Below are 26,678 nucleotides of genomic sequence, written 5' to 3'. Positions count from 1 at the left end.
GAGAGACGGTGCAGAGAGAGACGTAGTACAGGGAGATGCTTGCATGTGATGCGATGTGTGTGGGTGTGATATATGTGGACCTCAGCCGGGCGGTCATGCACACGTGCACCTGGCGCCTTTTCGAGGCAGCAACAGTTGGGAAGGTATGGCGGCAACAGCTCTAGAGAGAGAGAGAAAGGGGGAGATGGGATGGGACGGCCAAAAGACGGGAGCGTGTTGCCGTGGGCCGTGGTGGCTGCGGGCGTTCGTGCGTGCGTGCGCACTGCCCCGCGGTGGCAGATCACGCAGTGCCAGTCAGGCGTGCGACCTCGTCACGGTCGTTACAAAATTCCAGGCTGCATGCGGGACCGCCAGGGCTTCTATTATGTGTCAATGTGTGAGAGAGCGAGCGAGAGACCACACGACCGTAATCGACCGGCCTATGCATAGTACATACTGTACTCCGTATAGGAGAAAACATATATAGACCAGTCGATTTTTTTTTTTTTTTGGTTTGGAACACATTACCAACCGCTGGATTCAAATTACCTGATAGCACATTCAAATTACCTGATAAAGTTTTTTTTTTGTTTTTTTGGCTTCTCCGTGCACTATAGCAAAGAGCCGAAGCTTGAACTTGTGCCGAATGGGCCTAATTAAGTAGAGGCAAATAATATAATGTTTTATTTGTATTGTACATGTGTGAGTTTAGTTTGTAGTGTCTCCTAAAAACAAAGTGTATATATTTAAAATCTTTATCGGAAAGAAATAGAAGCCTACTAATACAATACTTTAAAAGAAACACTATAGTCATATACTATTTGCACCGATTAGTGACTGTCACACTATAAACTACGCTAACCCACTGTTTTGTGTGTCACTATAAACTTTGCTAATATAAGGGGCTGTCTACTGGTGTAGATGGCTTTGCTCTGGATGATTAGCCTTCCGCTCCTTCCAAACAGATCCCATATATAGGTGTACTTCATATAGCGTATATACTATCAAGTGGTTCGTTGATGGTCATTAACTAGATAGGTTGCATGCATGTTCGCCCAATCACATGATTACACGTGGTGATGTCGTATTGATTTCGCCAGCATAATGATTGGTCCTTTTTCTTCTTTATAAAACAAATCAAACTTAGGAATCGTGATGTTTCATCCCATAAATTATGCCGATCGATGCAGAATATTAACTCTTTTGAAATACAGGAATTTCATAGAAAGTCTATATAGTACTATAATACTTTTGTACAACATTAGACATAAAGGCCAACCAAGAAAAAAAGACAAACATATATACCAATTCACCAATTCTAAATTATAAGATGACATGACTTTTGTAGATACACTTTTTTATTATATATATATATATAGACTAGATATAATAATATATACCTAAGTGCATAACAAAGATTATGTATGTAACGACGAGTGAGTAATTATATATAAAAATATAAATCAGATCGATCCAGTCTTATTCCATGTATCATGAGCAGCTAGCTGAAGAACAAGGACTCCTCTGCTTCTCCCCAAAAGGCCAAAAAGCAATGTTGAATAGCCAAAACAAAAAACAGGCGATGGATGGGTCACAAGAAGGTCGTCAGAGCTGTGCTGTGTGAGGCCCCCAAGGAGATTCGGTCCGAGCGAAATGGATCTCTGATTCTCTGTCGCGCGCCGTCTCGTCTCTTCATGCGAGTGCTCAACTGCTCAGTGTGTGGCCGGCGGAGGGTGCCCTGTCACCGCCTGATGACCATCCATGACTGCCACGCCACGCCGCGCCATGGCCGGCCGCGACACCCCCAGCCGAGCCACCGTACCTGCTTCACCACGTCGTCGGTCGTCCATCTATGTGGCACTCACATGTCCGACAAGACTGTTACAGTATACATTTCCGGTGTCTCTTTCAGCGTACCTACGCGTGCGTACTCTTGCTCTTGGTGCGTATACGTAGCACCGGGTAGTATTTCAAGCTCCGTATTTTCAGATACCAACGTCTTGTTTAGTTCACCTCAAAAATAAATAAAAAATTCAAAATTCTCTGTTATATCGACATATGCATTAAATATTAAATATAAAAAAATAAAAATTAATTACATAATTTATCTGTAAATTACGAGATGAATTTTTTAAATCTAGTTATTTTATAATTAAATAATATTAGTTAAATAAAAATAAAAATGCTACGATAATCATGGCGATAGCGATACATACGTGCGTGGTCGTCGATCGGCGGTCAACAATGCACTGGTGGGCCCGGGGTGGCAGCAGCAGCAGGCACACGATGACTACTGCATGCCCTCGCCCCTGACAGGTGATGAAGTGTCAGAGATCGTCGTCTGACTGTCCTGATCCAGTGATCCATGCATCTCTCTCTCTCTGGGGAGGAAAAAAACTAAAAAGAATGTTGCTGTCAGTACGTGTAGCTCATGTGTACCAGTACTGGTACATCTCGCTGTCATCGTGTACACATACGTCATATTGTACATGTTCTCCCGTTGCATGCATGCGTGTACATACAGTTGCTGAAAACGAGGGGATTGGATTGGAACGCGGCGCCCTCGCTCGATCGTCAGCAAAGGACATGTGTACGTGTATATCCGGACTGTGACGTTTATTACACACTGTACAAATTCATTCTCTCTCTCTGGACAGTACATCCCGGTCTACGCGTGTACGTACTCCAACTTTTGTTTGGTATACGTGTACTAGTACATGTGAGTTTTTCAGGCATTGGATATATCCAGAAGACAGTTAGAGTTTCCAAACAACAGTGCTGTCGTGCAGGTTATTACTGATGATGAATACGAGTATGAAGCCGAATATCTATCTCACGCCTATAGTACTTGTCTGCAAGTCTCCCGTGCATGGTTTTGTCTGTAATAAAATTACTAGTGGTAGTTCCTTTTTGTGCCCATGCATGCATAATTGTAAACTAACCCACACTGTGTAGTTCTGTGGCATCTTCTCACTCTACAGGGAACTGGCTTGCTGTCGTCTGAATTGACAGCTGCAGGGGATTGGATTGGATTGGATAGTTACCATTAACCCCTCGGTAAGTTAGCTAGGGAGCGTTAAGAATATTTGGGAGCAGGATTGTTCTCTTCTTGTTGCTCGATCTCTGACTGATGCATGGAGGAAGCTGCTACTAGTAGGAGTATAGCACACCACACCAGGACAAGGGCCTGTTTAGTTCCGAAAAGTGAAAATTTTTCGGTACTGTAGTACTTTCGTTTGTTTGTGACAAATATTATCTCGTCTCGTGATTTACAACTAAACTGTGTAATTAGTTTTTGCTTTCGTCTATATTTAATGTTTCATGCAAGTGCCACAAGATTCGATGTGACGGGGAATCTTGAAAACTTTTTGGTTTTGAGGGTGAACTAAAGAAGGCCAAGGATGTAGTAAAAAGAATTCCAAAGCTGGAAATGTGCCTGCAGGCACAGTAGCAGGGATGTGATAGCCTAGCCTAGCTGGCTAGGTGAAGGTGAGTGTAGTACATCCTAGGACTGAGTGGCATCACTTTGCACTGCAAGGGCAACTGGGCAAGTGAATTAGGTTTAGACCTTGTTTAAATGTCTTCAGAATTCTAAAAGTTTTCAAAATTCTTTCTATTACATTGAATTTTTAGACGCATATATGAAGCACTAAATACAGATAACAAATAATTATTTGCAAAGTTTGTTTTTAAATCGCGAGACGAATCTTTTGAGCCTAATTAGTTCATGATTGGACACTAATCCTCAAATACAAACAAAAATGCTATAGTAGCTAAATTCTAAAAGTTTTTGGATCCATGCATCCATGCACCTCTCTTTCTAGAGAGAGAGAGAGAGAGAGAGAGAGAGAGATGGAGACTATCTGGAAGTGCATGCGACACCAAGGAATGCAAGTGCAGGCAGGAGTGGCTCAAGGCTGATTCTTTCTTGCTTGTGTCTGTCTGCATATGATATGGAGTAAGTAGTAGTAATGTTCCTTCCTTTCTCTCTCATCCATCTCCACAGCCCTTCATTCATGTGAATGAATGAATGAGACTGAGAGATTGAGACAGTGTCCATCAGTGCATGCATGCAGGTCTCTCCTTCTCTCAACCACTCTGATGAATGATGATGTTGACCGCCCGGTGGGGCCCGCCCCCTCCAAATGGCCTGCTTCTTTTCATGTACAACTACAACCATGCCTGCTAGCTTGTTTTATTGGCTAAAAAAGCAGCAGCTCCCCGGCCTGATGGGTTGCTTTCTTGAAGTTGGTGTGGCCAAAAGGCCCTACCTGGGTGTCATTATCTGCTAACAAACTGTGCGCTTATCCGCTCCTACGCTCTGCCGGTCGGCTGCACAGCCACATGTGGACAATGCACGGCATCTGCTATTCAGCCGGGTTTTTGGGTCTGATGCAATGCAAACCACTCCCCTATTCTTTTTTGCATCTCGCGAACCTCAATTTTGCTCATTGCAGGAGCTGAAGCTGGGCGGTCACCCCGGTCCCAGTTCAGATTCATTCAATGGAGATCGAGCTGGAGCCCCCGTGCCAAAACTCAGACTCAAAAACGAGAGCTCATTAAAGGTTCGTGGACAATTTAATTAGTACTTATTACAAACAATCAAAAAATTGCTTATCTTCACGCTCTTTGTATCCATTTTCTAACACAACTCATCATGGATCAACGAACGAAGGGAAGAATAAGGTACCCATGCATGATGTTGAGCTTCTCCCTTGCCCTGGGGGTGGTTGTCGTATGTCCGTCTCCGTCGCCATCCCTATATAGCTGGGCTGGTAATCTGATAACACCAATTCGACTTGGAGACCAAGATGTGAGCATCTAATAGTGCACATATAGATACTCTATATGATCTCTATCCGGTTGTGATAGATTAGCTCTTGTTGCAGCTCATTAGTTGTGATGTAATGAATCTAGATTTTAGCTTTCAAATGTTGACTATATTAGTCAACTGTATTTTTATCCATATTTCCTCCATAGAAGAAGTATGTGTGTATTAGTATCTTTTTACAAAATAGAGTGCTTTATAACAACTATCAATGTAGATATGCTTGGATGTTCCAATTAGAATGTACAAATTTATCAAAAGTAATAACTTCCACAATTTATTGACATAGAGTGTTCGTTCGCAATCAAATAGTGCATAATGAAGGGCGACCGATGATTGAGCTCTGTGGCTTTTTTGCATAAGTTTTGGACAGAGCTCTATACTCTAGCTCATGAGACAGGCCTCTTATCCATAAATGGAAAGCAGGTGGTGTTAGACTCGTTGGTCTGCAGACAGGTACGATTGGCTCAGAAAGCCAAATTACTATGGAAGCCACCGGCTGAGGGTTATTTTAAAATTAATGTTGATGGTGCTTTTGATGCTATTTCAGAACGTGCAGGCATTGGAGCTGTCATCCGCAACTCAACCGGTGGAGTGGAGCTTTCTGCCTGGAAAGCAATCCTCCATGCGAGGGATGCAGAGGAGGTCAAAGCAATGGCGTGTAGAGAAGGATTACAGCTGGGTCAGCGTGGTGCAGAAGGAAGGTCATCCTTGAATTGGATTGTTCAAGTGTGGTCAAGCACCTCCAACAACCGTTTTACCGGAGGTCGAGTCTGCATCCCATTATTAGGGAGACGAAGGAAGATGGAAGGGACTTCCCCGAGCTAGTTGTGAAATATACGAGAAGAGAGCATAATAGTGTGGCCCATGAGCTTGCACAACTTGCGAAGCGAACTCTCAATGCCGAGTTGTGGCATGGTCGCTTTCCTATGTGTGTCAAACAGCTAATTGCTCAGAAATGTAATGACTTTGCTGAGTAATGAATAGAGCTCTCTTTTCCTCGCAAAAAAAGAGTGTTGATATATAATATAAATTACCCATCCTTGTTATTCTCATACAAGGCTACTTTTAGATTTTTCTTTTATAATGACCAAGGTGTGTGATATATTAAAAACAGAGTTAGGGGGTTACTTTATGTTATCTTTTCATAATGACATATATGGTTTATTTAGATGCAGATTTAGGGGGTTCTTTAGATTATCTCTTATATAATGCATACTCGCTTCATCCCAAATTAACTATAGGAAAGAATCCCAAAATTTGTGGCACAAAATAGGCATTAATATAAAATATATTTCATGATAACTCTAACAATACTTATTTGGTTTACAAACATTAATACTTTTTTGTATAAATTTAGTCAAATTTGAAATAGTTTAACTTAAAACATGAGTTACTTTTGGGATATATATGTGTTGTTTTTTTAAGACAAAAAAAAGAACACGGCCTTTGTTTTGTTTATTTACTCAACTTCTGTCCAGTTGCGGAAAACCATCAAGTCGGAGCTCGAGCGAATAATGATAGTCTTTCTGCAGTGATAATATACGTCTGGACACACAGGAAGACCTGGTCTCCATTATACCAAGGTCTTGTTTAGTTCACCCTGAAATCCAAAAAGTTTTCAAGATTTTCTGTCACATCGAATCTTGCAGCATATACATGAAACATTAAATATAGACGAAAATAAAAAATAATTACAAAGTTTGTCTGTAAATTACGAGACGAATCTTTTAATCCTAGTTAGTTAATGATTAGAAAATATTTGTCAAATAAAAACGAAAGTGCTACAGTAGCGAAATCTAAAATTTTTTCGCAACTAACAAGGCCCAATTTGGTGAGTAGTAACGGCCAGGAGACCTGGTCATGTCCGTTGGACTGTCACCTCTGGAGTTGTTGCACATTTTCATCTGTTTCGTCAACAGTGCGTATGCAGCATCTTTGCAAATTGAAGCCATGTCAAAGCAGGCTGAGTGGTGAGTGCGATGTGCTGGTGCATTTGGACTTCCTGGTAGGCTGGTAGCATTCCTTTCGCCTCCCAATGGGCATCCTTTCCGGAGCATCGGTTTCTTCTGTGATGAAGAAACATTCGGCACGTTTATGTACAGTATGTAAGGTGGCTGGTCACCACCAGTGGCTGCTGCTCCATTGAAAGCTACCCTCTTCTCCCAACAGCCTGCTGTCACATTGATATGAAGATACACCAAACATGGTCACCTGATGATATATTATTATAGAAAACTCACATATAACCTGGAAAAGAGAAAGTAGTGGTACTCCTGCATGTAACTGTAGTCTCCATCCAAAACATGGGCACCTGATTGATGGTACAAAAGTAGCGCACGAGACGCCTAGAGGCTAGTGCCCTCCGGTCTTTTTCTTTGCTGTGTTCATCAACAAACACCAGCAATATAATACTGACAGTTAGCAAAAGCGTACTAGACACTGCACACCAACAAAACACCTACGCGTAGAACTTCGAACAGTTACATTGCCCTCCAACAACGACATTCTCGCACGTCGCACCATCAAGTCCGATGTTCTGCATTTCTCGATACATATGATGAAATGGAAGGAAGAGCTGCTACACCCTACTTCATCCAGCCTTCCTGCTTATCGTGTTATCTATTATTTAAGTCCTAGAGTCTGAAACTGCAAGTTGAAGTTTGGAGTAGCGCAGTCCAGCACACAAAAAACTGATACAATAGGATAGCATCTATTAGCCAAGTCCCAGATTTCGCATATCCCTCCTTTGGGCAGTGGAGCCCTCTTTCTTGATCCTAGAAGGCCTGATAATACGGTCAATAATCCCATATTCGAGAGCCCCTTCAGCGTCGAAGCGCTTCACCCTAGAGAGGTCCTCATGGATCTGCAAAGTAAATGTTTGAGAAGAAAGGGATGCTTGAACTGAAGTTACCAAAGACAAGTGCAAAAATTCTAATACATGATCCTCTACAGGACTTCATCATGAGATACCACAGCCTAGAGCAAACCAAACCATCATTTACCACTAATGGGATGAAGAAAGAGGCTCATGTAATCAGAAATTCTTACCTTCTCAACAGAATGACCTGTGTGCTCTGCAAGCTTGCCATAGAGATAGTTCTTGATACGAATAAGCTCATTTGCTTCATTTTCTATATCATCAGCCTGCAGAGAAAGGTCCAATAAATCAACACTGTAAAATGTAGGCATTTCCCTATCAAACAGTTTAAGTTTACAAACCTGGCCTCGAGCTGCTCCAGCAGGTGACTGAAGTGAAATTCGGCATAGAGGCATACCAGTACGTGAACCCTTAACAATACAGAACAGAAATAGGCATTATACTTGAGCATACTAAAGCCACATATGGTCAAAAGAAGACAATACTGTAGTAATACCTTTTCACCAGCTGCAAGAATAAATCCTGCCAGGTTGAATGCAAAGCCCAAGCAGTGCGTACCAATAGGACTTTTTAGACTTAGCATGGTATCATATAGTGCCATACATGGAGTAAGCTGCAACACCAGGGTCCAGGGTAAGTTCAGATTCGAATGTAACATAAATAGCTTAGGGCAACCTGATTGTAATGGACTTTTCGATTACTTATATGAATATTTTAAAGCATCAAAATAAGATATCTGCAATATGCAAAATCAACTATTCAAAATTTATGTTTTTGGGCAACCACTTTAATTTTCAAATTATTGATGATGGTATAGTAGGTAGAAGGTCAGAGAATCATGGGCTCATTTTTTTTAAAAAAAAATGAAAAGTGTAACAGTGAAATAAAAGGAGACCAACACAAGTACAATTATAGTATTCTGAGGTCCTTACATCTCCTCCTGGTCCATTAATGTACAGCATTATCTTTTTGGAATTATCAATGCTGTCTAGATACAGCATGCTTGCCAACACTTGGTTGCTGAACTCTTCATCTATATTGTCCCCAATGAAGATAATCCGCTCACGGTACTGCACATGGAGAGTTCAAATTACTTATCCATGCACAGCAAGAAAACAGAGTTATGTCAACCCAAGGAAGCATATAATCTGTGTTATTGGGTCTTACCAGAGCATTCCATATGTCAAGCCATTGCCAGGTTCCTTCACCAGGTGTTCTGTAAGGCACACGCGGAGTACCAATAGGCATCATCGAAATGCGGGCTCTGGTGGCCTTCTTGCTTGACAACCTACCGAGGGTAAATTTACAGAATACTGAGATGAGAAATGTGCCCAACAAACCACATCAGGATCATTCTGCGTTTTTTGGATACGTCAAATGCTATATTATTGCTATCTAAAATATCCACTACTGTTGGAAGAGGCATACAAGTAATTTCTTCGATCCTTAACTGACAATCCGTCAACAATACTGGACTGACCACCACAACCTAATGCAGTGAGCAATCTCATCTCAGCTCAGCAAGCATAGCCAGCATCCATGTAAGTGTCAAATCCCATGAGAGTAAGATTAAGATGGTATAACATCCAAATACCGAAAGCGCACACATACACCAAGGCAACAAGCAAAGGTCTACACAAGCACAGATAGCAATTAGGGTTAGGGATCTATGCACACTCACCCTAGAGAGATCCTCCGGTTGACGGCAGTGTAGAACCCAGCGCTGACATTCGGGCATGACGACTCCGACGAACCTGCCCAGTCGGAAACCAAAATCAAGCACAGAAGACGAGTCCAACCACAAATTTAAACAAGTTTCGGTTGAATCTCACCGAGCTTGGTCTGCGCCCTGAGCCCGACGAAGACCTTGGTTCCGACGCTGCAAGAGGTGGGGAAACAGAGAAACCGGAGGCTCAGTGGGGATAGGGTTTAGGGTGCGAAAGGGGTCGGAGAAGCAAGGAGGAAGTGAACGACCTGAGAGAAGACGGCGGGCTGAAGGTCGCGCGGGGGTGGAAGCATGAGGAGTTGGCCGGCGCCGCCATTGGAGCGGGCGGCGGAGTGGTCGGGGGACAGACAGCTTCGTGGGAGCGACGAGCGAGTGACCCAGTGGATAACGAGGGAGAAGATGCAGGCGCGGCCCGCGCCGAGATTCGTGCGGCGCTCGGTGCCCGTGGATGCGGGTCGCTGTTAAATTAACTGGTCGTTTAGTTCGCGAAGTATTTTGCAAAAAACTCAAAAACCCAAAACCTTGAAACTCCCACTAAAATTCTATCACTAAAATTTTTTAGTTTTAGTGCTCACTTCCTTAAAAAATTTTGCAAAACTTTTCAGATTCCCTTCACATCGAGTCTTACGGCATATATATAGAGCATTAAATATAGATAAAGAATAACTAATTGTATAGTTTATATGTAATTTATGAGACGAATCTTTTGAGCCTAATTATTCTATTATTGGATAATATTTGTCAAATACAAACGAAAGTGCTACGGTGTCCATTTTGCAAAAAAAAAACTAAACTAGACCAATGTTCCTATTTAATTTTGCAAAAAGTTTAGGACCAAAATATTTTGGACATGTTTACTTCCAAAATGCAAAATAGCAAAAAATTTTACATATAGCTCAAAAAATTTTGGAACTAAACAAGGCCTTACATCGGATCTTATGGCACATTGATAGAGCATTAAGATAAAACATTTTTCATGAAGCAAACGGGGCGGCTACCGAGTATGCCTTAGACGGCAAAATTCACAGGCACAGTACAGTAACTAACGAAGGACCACACATTTGTTTTTTTCCCTGAACACTCAGGTCAGTATATCATCCTCTCTCTGTTCGTGGTCTAAGAAACTCCCTCTATTTTCAGTGGTTATGACTTGATAGTTATGATGAGTCAAACAGTTAAAAGAAAAATTGATATTAAGCTCCACGATGGTAGGTCCTCATTATGATTTCTAGATGGGTCACTTGTTACTGAAGTACCGAACTGCACATATATTGTAGATCAATCAAATATTCAATTTTGAGTTAGTTCTACATTTTCTAGTAAACCGATTTGCTGATAACATGATTGTCCGCTACTCGAAACAGGATCTCTGCTATTTTCGTTATTTTAGCTCATCCCAGCTGATGAGAGGCTTCCCTACAGGATCAGAAAATAACCACAAAGCTGTCGAGATATAGTGACATAGTGACTTTGCTTCCATTGGTGAAATTTTACGTCCTTATGGCATGCATGGAAAAAAGAACAGGCCTTCGGAAAATCTAGTCTCTAGCTACACGATCGTATTCTTTTGCTGCCCCCTCATCTTCATCCCAATATCTCATTATGATGTTCTATATGCTTTGATTGATAGGAAAAATGCATCTGTGCAGCAGTGGCAGAGGAGTCCCAAGTCCTGGGTTGGACTTCTATGAAGTCTGAACATTTCTTCAGAGTGGCCAGCATTCAACTCTGAACGAACAATGTTATGAAGTCTGAACATTTCTTCAGAGTTTCAGTCATCTTGATTCCATCCAGGCCTCTTATGTCTCCAGAGGCCTTCTCTCCCATCGATCTCTGTTATGAAATGGTCGCCATCTACTTTCCCTCCTTCCCATTCTGTTATGGAATGGAGTAGCATCTAGCAGACTCACCAGTCACCACACCAGTTCCTCGAAATCAAAATCCATGTATGGCCCCAGGCCCCCAGTCCCCACCAGGGCTCGGCGCGGCGGCACCATGTAGGCAGATTGAGCCTCCCCTTGTCGACCCGTCGGTGGTGGAGAAGGAGAAGGGCAGATCCGCCACCCGTCCCCCGCCCGCAGAGCCCGTCAAACCCCAAGGAGGACCTGCTTGCCGCTTTGTACACCGTACGATCTCTCAATCTGTTTTCATGTTCTTTAACGGCGATCTTGTGTTAGGTTTATTGCATATTATTAGTCCAATCTAATTTTAGGTTTACGTTACATGCTGGTCAATCTAGACATTTTGTGAAGCCAGGTTCTATCGGATTAAGCTAGCGTTGTTGATTCCTAGGGCAGAAAAAACTCATGATCATTACCCTGGGGTGGAACGGGAGTTGTTTCATAATCTACCAACAGGAGAAAACGCCCCTAAATTGCTGCATTTGTATATATTTCAGTTGAACTGAGAGTATTCGTTTTATGAATTTGTGACATCTGGCTACTTGTATAATATCACACAATTATTGTTCTTAAATATGGATTTGTTAGTACTCATCCTGCTGCTTCCTCCTCTTTAGGCGTAAGGCGCCTGAGGCAGGTAGTGCTGAGTCTGCATCTACACAAACTCTGCAAGACACGGCCTTGTTTAGTTCCAAATTTTTTTTAGAAATCGACACTGTAGCACTCTCGTTTGTATTTGACAAATATTGTCCAATCATAGACTAACTAGGCTCAAAAGATTCGTCTCGTCAATTCTGACCAAACTGTGCAATTAGTTTTTATTTTCGTCTATATTTAATACTCTATGCATACGTCTAAAGATTTGATGTGATGGGGAATCTGAAAAAATTTGTAAAATTTTTTGGGAACTAAACAAGGCCCCAATGTTTTTGTCCTTGGAGGAGTTGCCTAACACCACGCCAGTCCACCAACTGTGCCACATGAAACCATTGGGAGCTAATCCAGCATTTCCGCATCCACTTGTCAGAAGCCTGTGGCAGGTGCTGCTGATTTCACATATGCTCCAGCTCTGAGGAGCCAGATGCTCCACCCTTGGATGAGTTTCTTGACAATTCATCTGAGCAGAAGCTTGTAGAAGGTGTTGTTTCATCCTTGGAGTTGGAGAAGTTGCTCGACACTAGTACATCATATGAATGCCTTGTTTAAATCCAAAAACTGTGCAATTAGTTATCTTTTTTTATCTATATTTAATGCTTCATGCATGTGCCGCAAGATTCGATGTGGCGGGAAATCTTGAAAAGTTTTTGATTTTGATTCGAACTAAACAAGGCCTACGCAGAGCACCATTGATGTCTCATCCAGAACATTCCGATTCAGGTCTGCTGACTCCACGTCTGTACTAACTCTGCAAGCACTAGATGTTTCCTCCTTGGACGAGTATCTTGACAGTTCATCGGAAGAGTCGATCACTGCCAGTGCAAGAACAGTGCCGCTTAACACCATTGATGGCTCTCTACCAACTCTTGGGCCTAACATTTTGATCTACTATCCTGCAAACTCATTTGAGGTGTTCTACATTAGGATTGACAGGAGGGGATCTTTCTGGATATACCCTAATGTGGGTGGACTGTTTCAGAGCATAGATAAAACTGAAAATGCTATCAATAGCTTTCTTGATTTATGGCAGTGTGAAACAAGGCAAAGTTCTTTTATCTCCATTACAAGCAACTTTTGTTGATTATTGAACTCAAACAGGATTAGTACAACAAAGGGAGGTCTCAATTCGTTAAGTAGTGAGAATACCTGTAGTGAGAAGTGGCACTTGGCTCAAGCTATACTGGACCAGTTTAATGACCAAAACAATCTTTTTGGGGTCAGTCTCTCTCTCTCTATCTCTCTCTCTCTCTCTCTGATGCTACAGTTTTCTCTTCTTACTTTAGAATCTTGCGCATGAACTCGAAGATCTTTTGATGAAACAAATCATTTATTTTTTTTCGAGAACATGCATTGGCACGTGTTTCATTAAGCAGATGAAACAAATCATTTATGAGAACCACAGGTGGTATTACCATTTCAATTTCACATGAAAGCAGAAAGAAGCTGATGATGACCACAGCACTGGCAACAAACTATTCTTTGCTGAAGTTTCGCATATGCAAGGAAAAAAGGTCTGGGAGGTCAACTGTTGCTGCATGATCGAATTTGAAGCTAAGGGTATCCCACACTCTTATCTTAAATTAACCTCTACATACTCGTCGTGGTGGTTAGGGGTTCAGTCACAGTTTTACGTCAAATACATGGTCCAAAGGATTTTTTTTAATACATATATTCTTAAGGGCATTCCTTCATGTGGCCTTTTGCTATGGTCACACTTTTGCAACTCAAATCGAGAGACCCTGCATGTATGTATTTGACAATAGCTTATGTTGGCACATAAAAAATTTAAAAAATACAGGTTCTGCTTGTGCTAGCTCTTCTGTTACATATGTATATGGTTGTAAATTTGTTGCTTATTTATTGAGTACAGACCCCTGCAGTTTATGACCATGTAATATCTTTAACTGTTTCATGCACATGACTTGTACTTATTGTGTATATAAAATTCTCCTTACCTTAAATTACTTGAGTTATTAACATCTGGTTGTGCATGGTTGCTGATATGGCACTTACTCTTCTATTAGATGTAGATCTTTTTTTGGCTGAATGTAGAATGTGATTTGCAATTCCTATTATACTAACAAGACAGTTTGTTTGTTTGCCTGGCGTGTTATGTTTTAGTAGTTTATTATTCTTACATAACCCTTGCAATTTAAATTTGTGCATTGTCTTAAACTTCTATACATTTTTCTCTACCTTGAATTAGTCGCTACTACATCTGTTTGTGCATGGTTGGTAATATGTCTGTTTCTTGCCTTATGTCTTTGTGATGAAGGTGGCCATTGTTTTGGCTGTAAAAATAAAAACCATGGAAGTCCTGATATGCTGCACCCGGTTGAGGCTGATGCAGACACTGGTGGTCACTTGGATGGATATTTACCATTTGATTTTGATGCATTAAGCAGCTCTGATGATGACGTATGGTGATTCAATTTTCTGTTTTTGTTCAGGTCATAATTTAACATTTTTGCTATTTTGTTGCTAACTGCATGTGCTTCCCCTTATTATTCTATAGGACGGTGAATATGAATATCTAAATAAAGATGAGGATGAAGAGGAAGAGTTTGAGGCATGGTTAGGCTGTATCTTCTGTGATATATGCTACCTCCATTGAAGAAAACATGATTTTCCAGACAGGCAAAACATATTGTTTCCTTGTCTTAATGTGAAGTTACTTTACTGGAAATAGTGTATTGTAGTACTAGTGTGCTGTTTCTTACATGATGATTACTGAGGTTTTCTTTATTCTATTGTGTTCCTGTGTTATCTCTCACTTAGTTTTTCTTTAGTTTATTTATGTTGCAAAGCAAGCACAATGAAAGTCTAACTAGTAACTAGTGCACTAAAACATCTGTAATATGATTCTGTTTTTAAGCTTTTCTGATCTCTGCCGATTATATTCTGTCAGTTGAATTACTTTTGTTACTGCTTCAGATGAAATGCCTTGTTGGTCTGGGCCAATTATGATATCTACTCTTGGATGCATCATGTAGAGTGTGTCAGTATATTACTAAGTACACAGTTGTCACCTATCCTAGTAGCCACTCCAGCTGTTTGCCTTCCAGTTTGTTTGCCAAATGAATGTGCATGCTCAGTAACTACAGCTATGCCTTTGTTTTTTGTACTACCTCCTGCCCTTCAAGTGCTGATGGCGTGATTATTCTTAGTGACCTTCTTGATTTCATACATTCATCTAGGCTTACTAGTATATGTTTGTGGTTCTGCAGCAGTGTTTGAGGTTCTGATTTGTCATCTTGGAATTTGTAAGTAAGCACCGAAAATTTAGTGCTGGCCGCCTGGCCGGGGGAGGAAAAGAGAGGGGCTGGGACAGAACCTCTATATCTTTAGACTTGGGAGTGTCATCAATCTGTAGTGGTCTAGCGCACATATACCGTGCATTCAACATAAAGTCAAGAACCAAGGCACAACATCAAGAGGAACTTTTATGCATACAATACTTTGCCACTGAATTATGTGATGTGAGGATCCAATAAACTGTCAAGTTTTCTGGGTTTCTACTAACTTCTGTAATAACTTTATCTTGATCAAATACTTGAATATGCTCGATGCCTGGATCTTAGTTGATGTTCTTTTTTTAACACCACTATGCTTGGTGCATTGGAGGGTTTCATGCTACAAAGCTACAACAACCCCTAATGTAGAGCTGAATTGCACTATAGGTATGGTAGAAGATGGGTGTCTTTCAAGCCAGAGCCAGGGGCATGGCAGCCACCAACATGAATGCTTACAGCAGACATGGGCACTGTACTGCAAATCGATGCTCACAGAATGAGGAAGTCTTCGAAATCATTGCCTGCTAGCTGAGGCATCTTTTAGGCTTGTGACTGCCATCTTGCTGATCTTGGATATCTGCAGCTGAATCATCGACTTGCTTTGTTTAAACTTGATGCAAGTCAAGGTGCTTTGTTTAATAACGTATTTTTCCTAGCTCATATTGCTCTAGTGAAGCAAGTCGTTACTCATGATTTCAGATGTCTCATTATCTCACTTTTTTCTCTCTCTCTTCATCTTGATTCTTATGCTCCTGCAATGTGTAAGAAATATTCCGTTCTCTTTTTTTTTGTTGGCTTGGACTGCCTCCACGTTATGTTGTTTACGTGCAGGCATATTGGTGGTTCAGTGTCAGTGTGCAATCACAGTTGAAGAAACTGCAAGAGTTTCTGTGATAAATTGCATGCCTCCAAATGTGATAAATTGGCCTCCAAATGGTGGTTCTCTATCGCCCATCGGATCCATGAGTTACTAGTATAGAAATAAATATACGAGTATGTCTTTTGGGCCTGTTATTGTTGTGGTATGTGGAACAAATTCTGCTGTTGTGGTTATTGGTACAGGAAAGAGCTAGGTCCTCATTTCTTTTCCCAGAGAATTTTTATTCTGCTGTTGTGGTTGTGAGTACATGAAAGAGCAGGGTCCTCTCTTTTTTTTTCCTGGGATTTTTATTCTGCTGCTGTGGTTGTGGGAACAGGAAAGAGGCAGGTCCTTTTTTTTTGTCCTGAGAGTTTTATTCTGCTATTGTGGTTGTGGGTACCAGAAAGAGCTAGGTACTCATTTTCTTTTGTCCTGAGAGTTTTTAAGTCTCTTGTAGCCATCCTTCAGTGTCAGCGAGTCACTCATTCTTCAGACGAAGGGCTTTGAACATTATGGTCGTTTATTTATTCGTTCTAACATGTAACGATTCATCATGTAAGAGTGCCATATTGCATCATCGTTATAACGATGTTTACATATATATAAGAAAAATATGGAAGGGCAATGTCGAACGACTAAACTTTCCAATCAATTTGAAATGGTGGCATTATTGGCATGACACGAGCAGTGTTTGCCACCCAGGTCACGGCCAGGCTCCCTGGGACAAAGAAACAAAAACGAGGGGGGCAAATTCCAGCTCTGGGGACAACATGACAAGGACCTATGGTCAACGGTAATGGAAAAGGAAAGGTTTACCAGAAGCCCAAATCATTTTCTAGCCATATACTATGTGCGTATACTGATAATTTGATATTAATTTTCCGACCGTGTGTGGCTTGTATTTTGACAACCCCAACTTTGAGCTCCTGTCATGCTTCCGTTCATCTCTGAATTCCGGGTCTGGTCCAAATAAATGAGCCGTGTAATAACTTGAGAAATAATTCTCGAGTACTAGTCCCCTGGTCGTGTCAACAGCGACGTATCTTTGTTCCAGAAAGATTAATAATGCTAAGAAACTTCAGAATGACCTTTTTATGCGCCAAGTGTGTCAGCATTCTAGACAAAAGGAAGAGCTGGTTGTGACTATGTGCGGGTGGAAAGATTAAGCCCACCATCATGCTTGCTGCCTAGTCATCTAGACGAGCTGTTACTTTCGTCGACAGAGTTGCACGTCTGATTTTTTTTTTTTTTGGATGAAAATTGCACGTCTGATTGGATCAGCCCAAGTTTCTTTTTTTCCCTAGATCAACTGTACAGAAGAGCCAGAATGCCAGATTGCCAGATGGTGAGCAAGGCGGCGATGCAAAAGTGCCACTTGGCCTTCTCCTTTTCCCGTGCCTACCTAACATGTGCCTTTGATCTCTAAAAGCGCTGAAAGCTCTCGTGTCCTCTTGTGCCATTAGTTCTTTTTTCCAGTGTAATTTAAGTAACTCCTTAAAAGTTAAATCTGGAAATTTTGTAGTAAATAAAGAATAGTTAAATCTAAGAGACCATACTCGAGGCATATAAATATTATTATTATGATCTGCAGCAAGATGTACCTCATCAAGTCATCAGAATAGTTAATATATCATAACACGATAACACAACGATCTCTCTCTTATTTTTTTAAAAAAAGTCAATATTGGTCTATTTGACTCGCTCATTGTAAAACCAAAATTTCAACCATGATTTTTTTTTTTGACTGTCAACGGGGGTGGGGAGTCGCTCCCCACCTGAGTATTTTGTATTTCATATCGGCCCTGAATGGCCTAATGTCATTGAACTTTTACATCTCCATCGGACTGATGAAGTTTAGATACGTACAGAAAAGTTCAGATCGAAATCTAGTGAAATAAGACACTCATCCTTCCCCTTGTCTCGCCGACTCGAAGGCTAGTGCCCATGCTTGCACAATATGGCGCTTGGATGGTTGGAGTCTGAACCCCCATTGGACTGAAACCGCCGAGCATTGCTGCAGTAGTTGATTCAATCCGGTGGCTTGATTCCTGAAGACCTTCTCGTTTCTGGACTTCCACAATTGCCAACAACATAGGGCTATGAAGGTAGAGAAGCCTTCACTTGGGATCATATCCGGGCGCGGCCAGGAAGTGACATTGTCTGGTTGGAGGGGAGCATCGATACCCAGACAATTCCAAAGTTGGGTTGCCAAACCACAGGAGCAGAAGATGTGTGCCTGGGTTTCTTCATGCTGCCCGCAGACTTCACAAGTTGAGTGATCAATGACATGCTTCCGCATTAGGAGTGCCCTGGTATGGAGTCTATCTTGTGAGAGCAACCACATGAACAGTTGTACTCTCGGTGGTGCAAAGGACTTCCAAATGAAGGTAGCACTTGCAGATGCCGGCTGTCCCTTAGCCTTTAGCATTCTGTAGATGGCCCCACTATCAAGCCTTGAATCTTGTGTACAGAACATTGACTCCCGCTTGTCCGGCACATCAGAAAGTTCAACCTGGTGGATCATTTCGTTGAGCTGTAGCAGTTCATTACGCGCTTGGGGGGTGATCCGTGGCACCATGTACGGGCCGATTCCATTCTTGATAACCTCGCTGACCGTGGCATTCTTGAATGTGCAATGGCTCAGAAGCAGTGGGAAGGCATCCCCAAGTGCATCCTCCCCCAGCCATACATCATTCCAGAAGGAGGTTGACTTCCCATTACCGATATGCACAGATGTGATAGCCTCGTAGAGAGGTAGTAGGAAGTGTATTCCAGTGATCACCATGGATGTCACCGTGAAGAGTTGCAAGAGGCGCGCTCTTGTACCCACTGAGACCAGGCAGATGAGGAGGGACAGTGTAGTCGATGCATCAGCTTCAGCAACAGGGAGATGTTCTGGATGCCGATGTCCCTGACGCCTATTCCACCCAAATCCTTAGGATTGCACACCGCTGTCCAGGCCACCAGGCAAGCTGCAGGCGATGCTTTGCCATCCTTGGCCCCAGACCACAGGAAAGCTCGTCTAGTTTTGTCCATCTTCGAAATCATACCCGGTGGCAACTGCAGTGAGCTCATTAGATATACTAACTGCGAGTCCAAAATCGAGTTGATGAGCACTGTTCTCCCCATTTTGTTCAGGAAACTTGCTTGCCAAGCACTTAGACGTCGACCAGCTTTGTCGATCTGAGAGGTGAAGGCAGACAGTGGTAGTTTGTTGATGGACAAGGAAAGGCCCAGGTATGGCTGTGGGAAGGATTCTCTTTTGCAGCCGATCGCCTGCACACATAAAGAAACAATCGCTTCATCCATATGGATTGGTACAAGAGTACTCTTGTCATAGTTGATCTGAAAACCAGACAATGCCGCGAAGGTGTCCAGTGTTTGGCGGACAGCTGCAGCACCAGCGAGGTCGCCCCTTAGAACTATTAGCGTATCATCGGCATATTGGAGAACTGCACAAGGGCGATTGGCTTCAGTCGGGTGCCTGATGGCTGCATCTTACCGGATCAGCCTCTGCAGAGTTTCAGCCACTAGTAAGAATAAGTATGGAGAGAGGGGATCCCCTTGACGTAGACCCCGTTTACATTGGATCCAAGGGCCTGCACATCCGTTCACCAAAACAGCAGTCAGCGCAGAGTTTAGGATGGAGCTGATCCACATCAACCATTTTTCTGGGAAGCCCCTTGCTCTAAGTACCCTCTGCAATCCATCCCAATTTACAGTGTCAAAAGCTTTCGCGAAGTCCAGTTTTAACACGATTGCCGACATTCTCCTTTTGTGACAGACTTGAACTAACTCCATTGCAAACACAAAAGTGTCAGAGATGGCTCTTTCCTTGATGAAACCTGTTTGATTTATGTCAATCAAATTTGGGATTTCTGCTTGGAGCCTCATAGTGAGAACTTTCAACCATGATTGTTATCTCTCTTGCTTATTGAACGACTTGTAATAATGATTATAGAGCCTGCTTGTGTATAGAAAGATTATGTTTTTGAGGAATTGTATAGATAGATTATAGATATAGTAAAAGAAATTCAAGAAATCAGGCAGAGGCAGCTGCGGCAGCCGCCGCCACCGCCGCCGCAGATTGAAGAAGCCACCACAGCTTTTCAACAGAGAAGAATTTCTAATGATGGTGTGATAGTGGTACTTTCCAGTAATTATTAAGGCCTTGTTTAGTTCCAAAAAAATTTGCAAAATGGACACTGTAGCACTTTCGTTTGTATTTGACAAATATTGTCCAATCATGGACTAATTAGACTCAAAAGATTCGTCTCGTCAATTTCGACCAAACTGTGTAATTAGTTTTTATTTTCGTCTATATTTAATACTCCATGCATGCGTCTAAAGATTCGATGTGACGGAGAATCTGAAAAATTTTGCAAAATTTTCTGAGAACTAAACAAGGCCTAAGCAAGCTCCTAAATTTGAACGAAAGGAAACCAGCAGAGGAGAGAGAGCGCACACAGACAGTACCACCAGGGAACAAGAAATCGAATATGCTGCCGCAGCCGCCGTGGAAACCGAGGGCGGACCTTCCCCTCCTCCAAGCAAAGCCTTAGGGCCAGGCCCACCGACGGGCGGGCTCCACCCGCTCAAACATCCGTCACCGCCAGGTGGCCCCAGTCCATCCCTCCGCGGGGCGTCCCTCTGATCTTCTACAAATAGTCCCGGCCGGCCGCGGAGGCGAGGCAAAAGCGCAAACGCCACCAGCAGCCCACCACAGATAGCGAGCGAGCGAGCGGGCGAGCGCTTCTAGGGCTTTTTTTTTTCGAGATGGCGGTCACGATCACGTGGGTGAAGGCGAGGCAGATCTTCGACAGCCGCGGCAACCCCACCGTCGAGGTGCGTCGCGTTCGTTTCGTTTTTGCTCATTCTTCCATGGGGGCGGGGGGCTGTGAATTCGGTGATTTGTGCCGATTCGCCGCGTCGCTGTGCCGATGTGCTCCGGTTTTTGTTTTCCTGTGAAATGATGAATCTGGATTAACTGGTGCCCTGCGCGCAGGTGGACATCGGCCTCAGCGACGGCAGCTACGCGAGGGGTGCCGTGCCGAGCGGCGCATCCACTGGTACGTCTGTCTGCCTCTGTTCTGTTCCTGAGCGACTGCTTGGTTTGCTTGATCTGGGCGTCTCGAGGGGATTCGGTGCGTTTGTTGGTTGTTGGGTGATAATAACAGTCCTTCGTCGTATTGAACTGGCTAGGACGGTTGTTTTGTTGCTAGATCTGATTGATGCGTATATTCTTGTTCTAAGTTTAGAGTCTGTTCTCCGCCGCCATGACCAGCGCTTGTTTGGAACCTTCCTATTTTTTTTACTGCGCGAATCGAAATACTCCCTGGGTAGGGTTTATAAAAATCATCTTATAGTTTAGTTTCAAAGCAGAATCGTTACCGTCATGACATGGTCAGCTGATCTGAAAATTGCTTACCATCTGGATCTGTTAATGAAGCAGGAGACAAACTTACTTTTGAACTTCTGTTATTATACTGTCTCACTATTAATTAGAATGTTTTTTCAGATATAATGTGATTTATTTGTTTATCTATTTATTTTCAGCTACACTTGTCTAAACCTTTGCTTCAATCATCGATTATAAGCATGATTTTGTTTTCAATTAACACAGAAATAATATAGTAAAGCACTAAAGCCAGTAGACCTCCCCTGAAGTATTCTTATCTAATGAATCAAGAAACATATTTATATGTGATACCGTTCCATTTAACCATTTTGCTATGTTAGCAACATAGAAAAAGACATACTATTGATATTAGATATGGTATTATGAGACGTCAACATCTGCCGTTCCGTTTGGAATGGACTTTATATGAAATTTCAGTTTGTGGTCCAGACACTTTTAGATATTAGATGTGGTACTATGGGATGTCAGTATCTGCTATTTTGGTTGGTCGGAATGGACTTTTTGCGAAATTTCAGTTTGTGGTCGAGATACATTTAGTTTTTGAATTGGTTGCCTTCTGTAGTTGCCTCAAATTCCATATGTTAGTCATTTAATGCACATAATTTGACATTTTTATCTTTGAACAATTGACTCTCTCAGGAATATATGAGGCCTTGGAGTTGAGGGATGGAGGATCTGATTATCTTGGCAAGGGTGTTCTTAAGGTTAGTTAACCAGCCAATTTCTCCATTTCAGTCTGAGCAAGGGTATAATACTAGCTGTATTTGTCATGCACTCGCATGCACCGTAGTCATTCATGCATCCCGTGGTCATGTTATATAATAGAAACCAACATGTGAATCCTCCCCCTTTTATTTGCGATAAATTTGATTTGAGAACCTATTTAATTTGGCTTAAAATTTGAATCCACAGCTAACATGTGTCTGATTGCAACCATTCTGTTTTGATGTGTTGTTTTCTTTTTTCACATTGGACTAATAAGCCGTATTGTCTTTTGCTAGGCTGTGAGCAATGTAAATAGCATTATTGGACCAGCAATTGTTGGAAAGGTATGTATCTCAACTCTAAAGTTACATGATTTCATTGATGTGGTATATCTCAATTCTAAAGCTACTTTTCTATGGTGTGATACCCAAAACACATGATAGCTATCTTATTATGGCGAATTATGTTTCAGGACCCCACTGAGCAGGTTGAGATCGACAACTTCATGGTCCAACAGCTTGATGGTACCTCCAACGAATGGGGCTGGTGCAAACAGAAGGTATCATGGAGTTCATACTTATGTTCCTAAACTTGACTTCCATCTTACACTGCTTGTATTGATTTCCTTTGATGTCGTGTTTCAATCTATAAAGCTTGGAGCAAATGCCATTCTTGCGGTTTCACTTGCTGTGTGCAAAGCTGGAGCTATGGTGAAGAAGATTCCTCTTTACCAGGTATTTCAAACATTACTGCTATGATTTATTATTGTGTTGTACGCACAATTTAGAGGGTGTCCTGAAAGTTTTACTTATTTGCAGCACATCGCGAATCTTGCCGGAAACAAAACTCTGGTGCTCCCTGTACCTGCCTTTAATGTGATTAATGGAGGATCACATGCTGGAAACAAGCTTGCCATGCAGGTAACATTCCTTGAGAAATCTGATTTTCTGACTACATGCTTCGACTATACTCTCTGATCATTTAACTGTTGTACAGGAGTTCATGATTCTCCCAACTGGTGCCTCCTCGTTCAAGGAGGCCATGAAGATGGGAGTTGAGGTGTACCACAACCTGAAGGTGAGCAACTAATGCATCTATTGATGTATCTTAAGTGTGGTCCCTAGGAATGTGAAGTCAGAATGCTAAATGCTACTGTATGCAGAGCATAATCAAGAAGAAGTATGGTCAAGATGCCACAAATGTTGGGGATGAAGGTGGTTTTGCACCTAACATTCAGGTAATGTCCATATGCTTTTATCTGCTGCTGTCATAGGCAAGCACAACAATTCTTACTTGTATATATTTTTTGAAGCTATCTAGCATATTTAAGATGTTCAGGACATAATTCAAAATTTGGCAAGTTAGTGGTGCTAGCCTAATTATTGCTCTATGTTCTCACTATAGGAACACTATGATTTGTTTTCTATGTTTACTGTAGGGTAATTACAAAATTAATCGTCAACATCCATTTATCTCACAATCTAATTTCTATGACAACCAATATATGCAGGAAAACAAAGAAGGCCTTGAACTACTGAAGGCAGCTATAGAAAAGGCTGGCTACACTGGAAAGGTATGTCGTCTCTTTTGTACTTTCCTCACTAACAGACAAACCTTTGTGTGTGTAGTTGATTCAACTTATCTGTGTGGCAGGTGGTCATTGGAATGGATGTTGCTGCTTCTGAATTCTTTAGTGAGAAGGACAAGACTTATGATCTTAATTTCAAGGAGGAGGTAAGAATTGCAACTTCTTATTATGCTTTTATATTTATATTTACCTATAGGTTTAGCTATTCCTTATGTGTTAATTCTCTAAGGCTATGATAATATATGAGCTTTTATTTATATTAACGTGTACTCACTTTTTTGGCCAGAACAACGATGGTTCAAACAAAATTTCAGGTGACAGCCTGAAAGATCTGTACAAGTCCTTTGTGTCTGAGTACCCTATTGTGTCTATCGAAGATCCATTCGATCAGGATGACTGGACCACTTATGCCAAACTCACTGATGAGATTGGACAGCAAGTGCAGATTGTAGGAGATGATCTTCTTGTTACTAACCCCACTGTGAGTAACATTTTAAGTAATTGATTTCCTCCTAGTTCTATGCACAACATGCAGTTCTAAACAGTACCTGCTTGACCTGTGCTGTACAGAGGGTTGCCAAGGCCATCAATGAGAAGACCTGCAATGCTCTTCTCTTGAAGGTAGAATCATTGCTATTTCATATCGCTAATCTTTTCGCCTGGGTAAGGATTACCTTTATTGTAAGTGGCTGTTGACTAACTCCATTGCTACACGGGTGACAGGTGAACCAAATCGGCTCTGTGACTGAGAGTATCGAAGCTGTTAGAATGTCCAAGCGTGCCGGATGGGGTGTGATGGCAAGCCACAGGAGGTAGCCATTTAAGTTTTTTGTTTGCTTTTGAAAACTTAACTAACTTTCGTTTTTGATCTGTTTCACTCAATTGTTCTATCTTTTCATTTTTTCAGTGGCGAGACTGAGGACACCTTCATTGCTGACCTCTCAGTTGGCCTGGCTACGGTACACCGTCAATTGGCGAACATACACTTAAAATATTGTCCGAATTGAACATGTTCGGTACTGACCTGGTCTCCATGACTTCGTTTCAGGGCCAAATCAAGACAGGAGCTCCCTGCCGGTCTGAGCGCCTGGCCAAATACAACCAGGTAAGCGGGCGCACCTGCGCGCGCAAGGCTTCTTCGTTTCGCAACCAGGTTATGCTTACGGCTCTTGAGTCTGAACCAAACGTTCGTGGTTGCAGCTCCTCAGGATCGAGGAAGAGCTCGGTGATGCCGCAGTCTACGCCGGAGCAAAGTTCAGGGCACCAGTGGAGCCCTACTAAACCACGAGAGCCCAGAGTCTGGAGAAAGAAGACGAGGATGTTTCTTGTGGAGCTACTAGTTCGCTGCTGCTTTTTGATAGAATGTCTGTACTATCACAATAAAAGTATGGTCTTGTTTGCCGGAGAGCTACACTAGTGATTTTGTCGTGGGAACAAAAAAAAAGAAAAAAAGAACTGTTTTTCTAGATATGAGTGATGGAGTGGTGGTCCGCACTCGTTGTAATATCGTTGCCCAAACTGATTTTGATGGGTACTCCACAGAAAGCAAGCGACTTTCTTGTTTCTTTTGCTCTATGAAACATTTTCGTATTCGGCATGGAAATTCTTTACTATGGCTTTGCTTTTATCGGCAGATGGAGCCATAGCTGCATCTTGCACAACAGAAAATCATTATGATCTTGCCATATGCTAGAGACTTTCTATCTTTTGCTCTGTTATTAAGCCATTTTTGAATTTAAGCATGAAAACCTGTTTTAATTTTATTCTTTGTTTGACTAGCTTTTTCTTTGCCAAAATACCCAAAGCTTATGCCATTTTCAACCCAATCATAGATGTTAGAGCATCTTTAATAGACTAGTTTAAATTATATTCTAAACTACAAGATTTAGCTATTGTGTAAAATATAAAAAAATTCACTTAAAGCATAGAGTTCTACACGCTATATATGACAAGCAAAAGTTTAGGAATAGTAAATTTGCTATTTTAGCAAACTAAACAGTACACTTATTGGACTTTAATTTTTGTTTTGAAAATATAAAAGTAGGCTAGATAACATATTTGTTGGAGTTGCTCTTATGCTTGTCATACATGTACTCTTTTTTCTATCAGCGTTTATTTGGCAAGTTAATGAAATCTTTACTATCCTGCTTCCAAATTGAATGATGTATTCATTTCAAAGAAATGGATAAGAGCTGAGAAGTCTTATATTATGAATCTTTAATTCTAAAATTCAAATTCTTTTATATTGAATATATAGCTATAGTAATAAATTTTGATCTACATTTCTACCCTCTACGCGCCTACGCTGAACGTACCTTTAGGTATCCATACAATACCTAAAGAGTCCTTATTATAAAGTTGAGTCTTGTAGCGGCAACTTCGGTTTGTAGTATGCTTCGAGCGCCACACTGCTTCGGCTTGTACTGGCATATAGAGCCATGATGTTTTGGCTTGTAGCGGTGGATAGAGCCACAATCACATCTTGCGCAACTGGTCTTCCATATGTGAGCGACTTGTTTCTTTTGCTATGGTACTAAGCTATTTTTGAATTTAGCATGGAAACCCCTTGCCACGACTTTGACATGTAGCAACAAATGGAGCCACACGACTTCGCCTTGTAGTGGTAGATGGAGCCACACGACTTCAGCTTTGTAGTGGCAGACAGAGCCACATTACTTTGGCGGCTTGTAGCGACAAATAGAGCCACACCACTTCGTCTTGTAGCGACAATAGAGCCACACTGCTTTGGGTTGTAACGGCATATGGAGCAACAACCTCATTCCGCGCTTCGAAAAATCTTGATGGTCTTCCATTTGCGAGCGACTTTCTTGTTTCTTTTGCT

General features: G+C 41.8%; 3 protein-coding genes across 10 annotated transcripts; 2 read left to right on the top strand and 1 right to left on the bottom strand.

Moving 5' to 3' along the window:
- LOC110431214 (ATP-dependent Clp protease proteolytic subunit-related protein 2, chloroplastic) lies at window positions 7,126-9,847 on the bottom strand. Its single transcript, XM_021449968.1, has 9 exons — window positions 9,663-9,847; window positions 9,521-9,567; window positions 9,370-9,442; window positions 8,856-8,976; window positions 8,621-8,758; window positions 8,185-8,301; window positions 8,030-8,098; window positions 7,859-7,954; window positions 7,126-7,673 (listed from the first exon to the last, which is right to left on the bottom strand). Exons 1-9 carry the CDS (start codon window positions 9,728-9,730, stop codon window positions 7,524-7,526), a joined length of 879 nt encoding a protein of 292 aa, XP_021305643.1. The 5' UTR covers window positions 9,731-9,847; the 3' UTR covers window positions 7,126-7,523.
- LOC110430847 lies at window positions 11,112-16,274 on the top strand. Of its 8 annotated transcripts, XM_021448942.1 has the most exons (6): window positions 11,121-11,540; window positions 13,071-13,188; window positions 13,409-13,529; window positions 14,248-14,390; window positions 14,488-14,546; window positions 15,653-16,274. In XM_021448942.1, the coding sequence occupies exons 3-6, from the start codon at window positions 13,469-13,471 to the stop codon at window positions 15,711-15,713; spliced, it is 324 nt and encodes a 107-aa protein (XP_021304617.1). In that variant the 5' UTR covers window positions 11,121-11,540; window positions 13,071-13,188; window positions 13,409-13,468; the 3' UTR covers window positions 15,714-16,274. The 8 variants fall into 8 exon arrangements, 7 of the variants coding, with proteins under 7 accessions (XP_021304612.1, XP_021304615.1, XP_021304618.1 ...); XR_002448238.1 differs by lacking the exon at window positions 15,653-16,274 and having other exon boundaries at window positions 11,112-11,540; window positions 12,693-13,188; window positions 14,488-14,869; XM_021448943.1 differs by lacking the exon at window positions 13,071-13,188 and having other exon boundaries at window positions 11,120-11,540.
- Window positions 20,627-25,439, top strand: LOC110431021 (enolase 1). The gene is made up of 17 exons (XM_021449517.1): window positions 20,627-20,969; window positions 21,130-21,193; window positions 22,183-22,247; window positions 22,545-22,592; window positions 22,721-22,807; window positions 22,902-22,982; window positions 23,067-23,168; window positions 23,245-23,325; window positions 23,411-23,485; window positions 23,759-23,821; window positions 23,902-23,982; window positions 24,123-24,317; window positions 24,407-24,457; window positions 24,560-24,648; window positions 24,744-24,795; window positions 24,885-24,941; window positions 25,037-25,439. The coding sequence occupies exons 1-17, from the start codon at window positions 20,901-20,903 to the stop codon at window positions 25,115-25,117; spliced, it is 1,341 nt and encodes a 446-aa protein (XP_021305192.1). The 5' UTR covers window positions 20,627-20,900; the 3' UTR covers window positions 25,118-25,439.

Source organism: Sorghum bicolor, chromosome 10 (assembly GCF_000003195.3).
Source record: "Sorghum bicolor cultivar BTx623 chromosome 10, Sorghum_bicolor_NCBIv3, whole genome shotgun sequence".
Classification (NCBI taxonomy): Eukaryota; Viridiplantae; Streptophyta; class Magnoliopsida; order Poales; family Poaceae; genus Sorghum; species Sorghum bicolor.
This window is presented reverse-complemented; position numbering and strand designations above follow the sequence as displayed.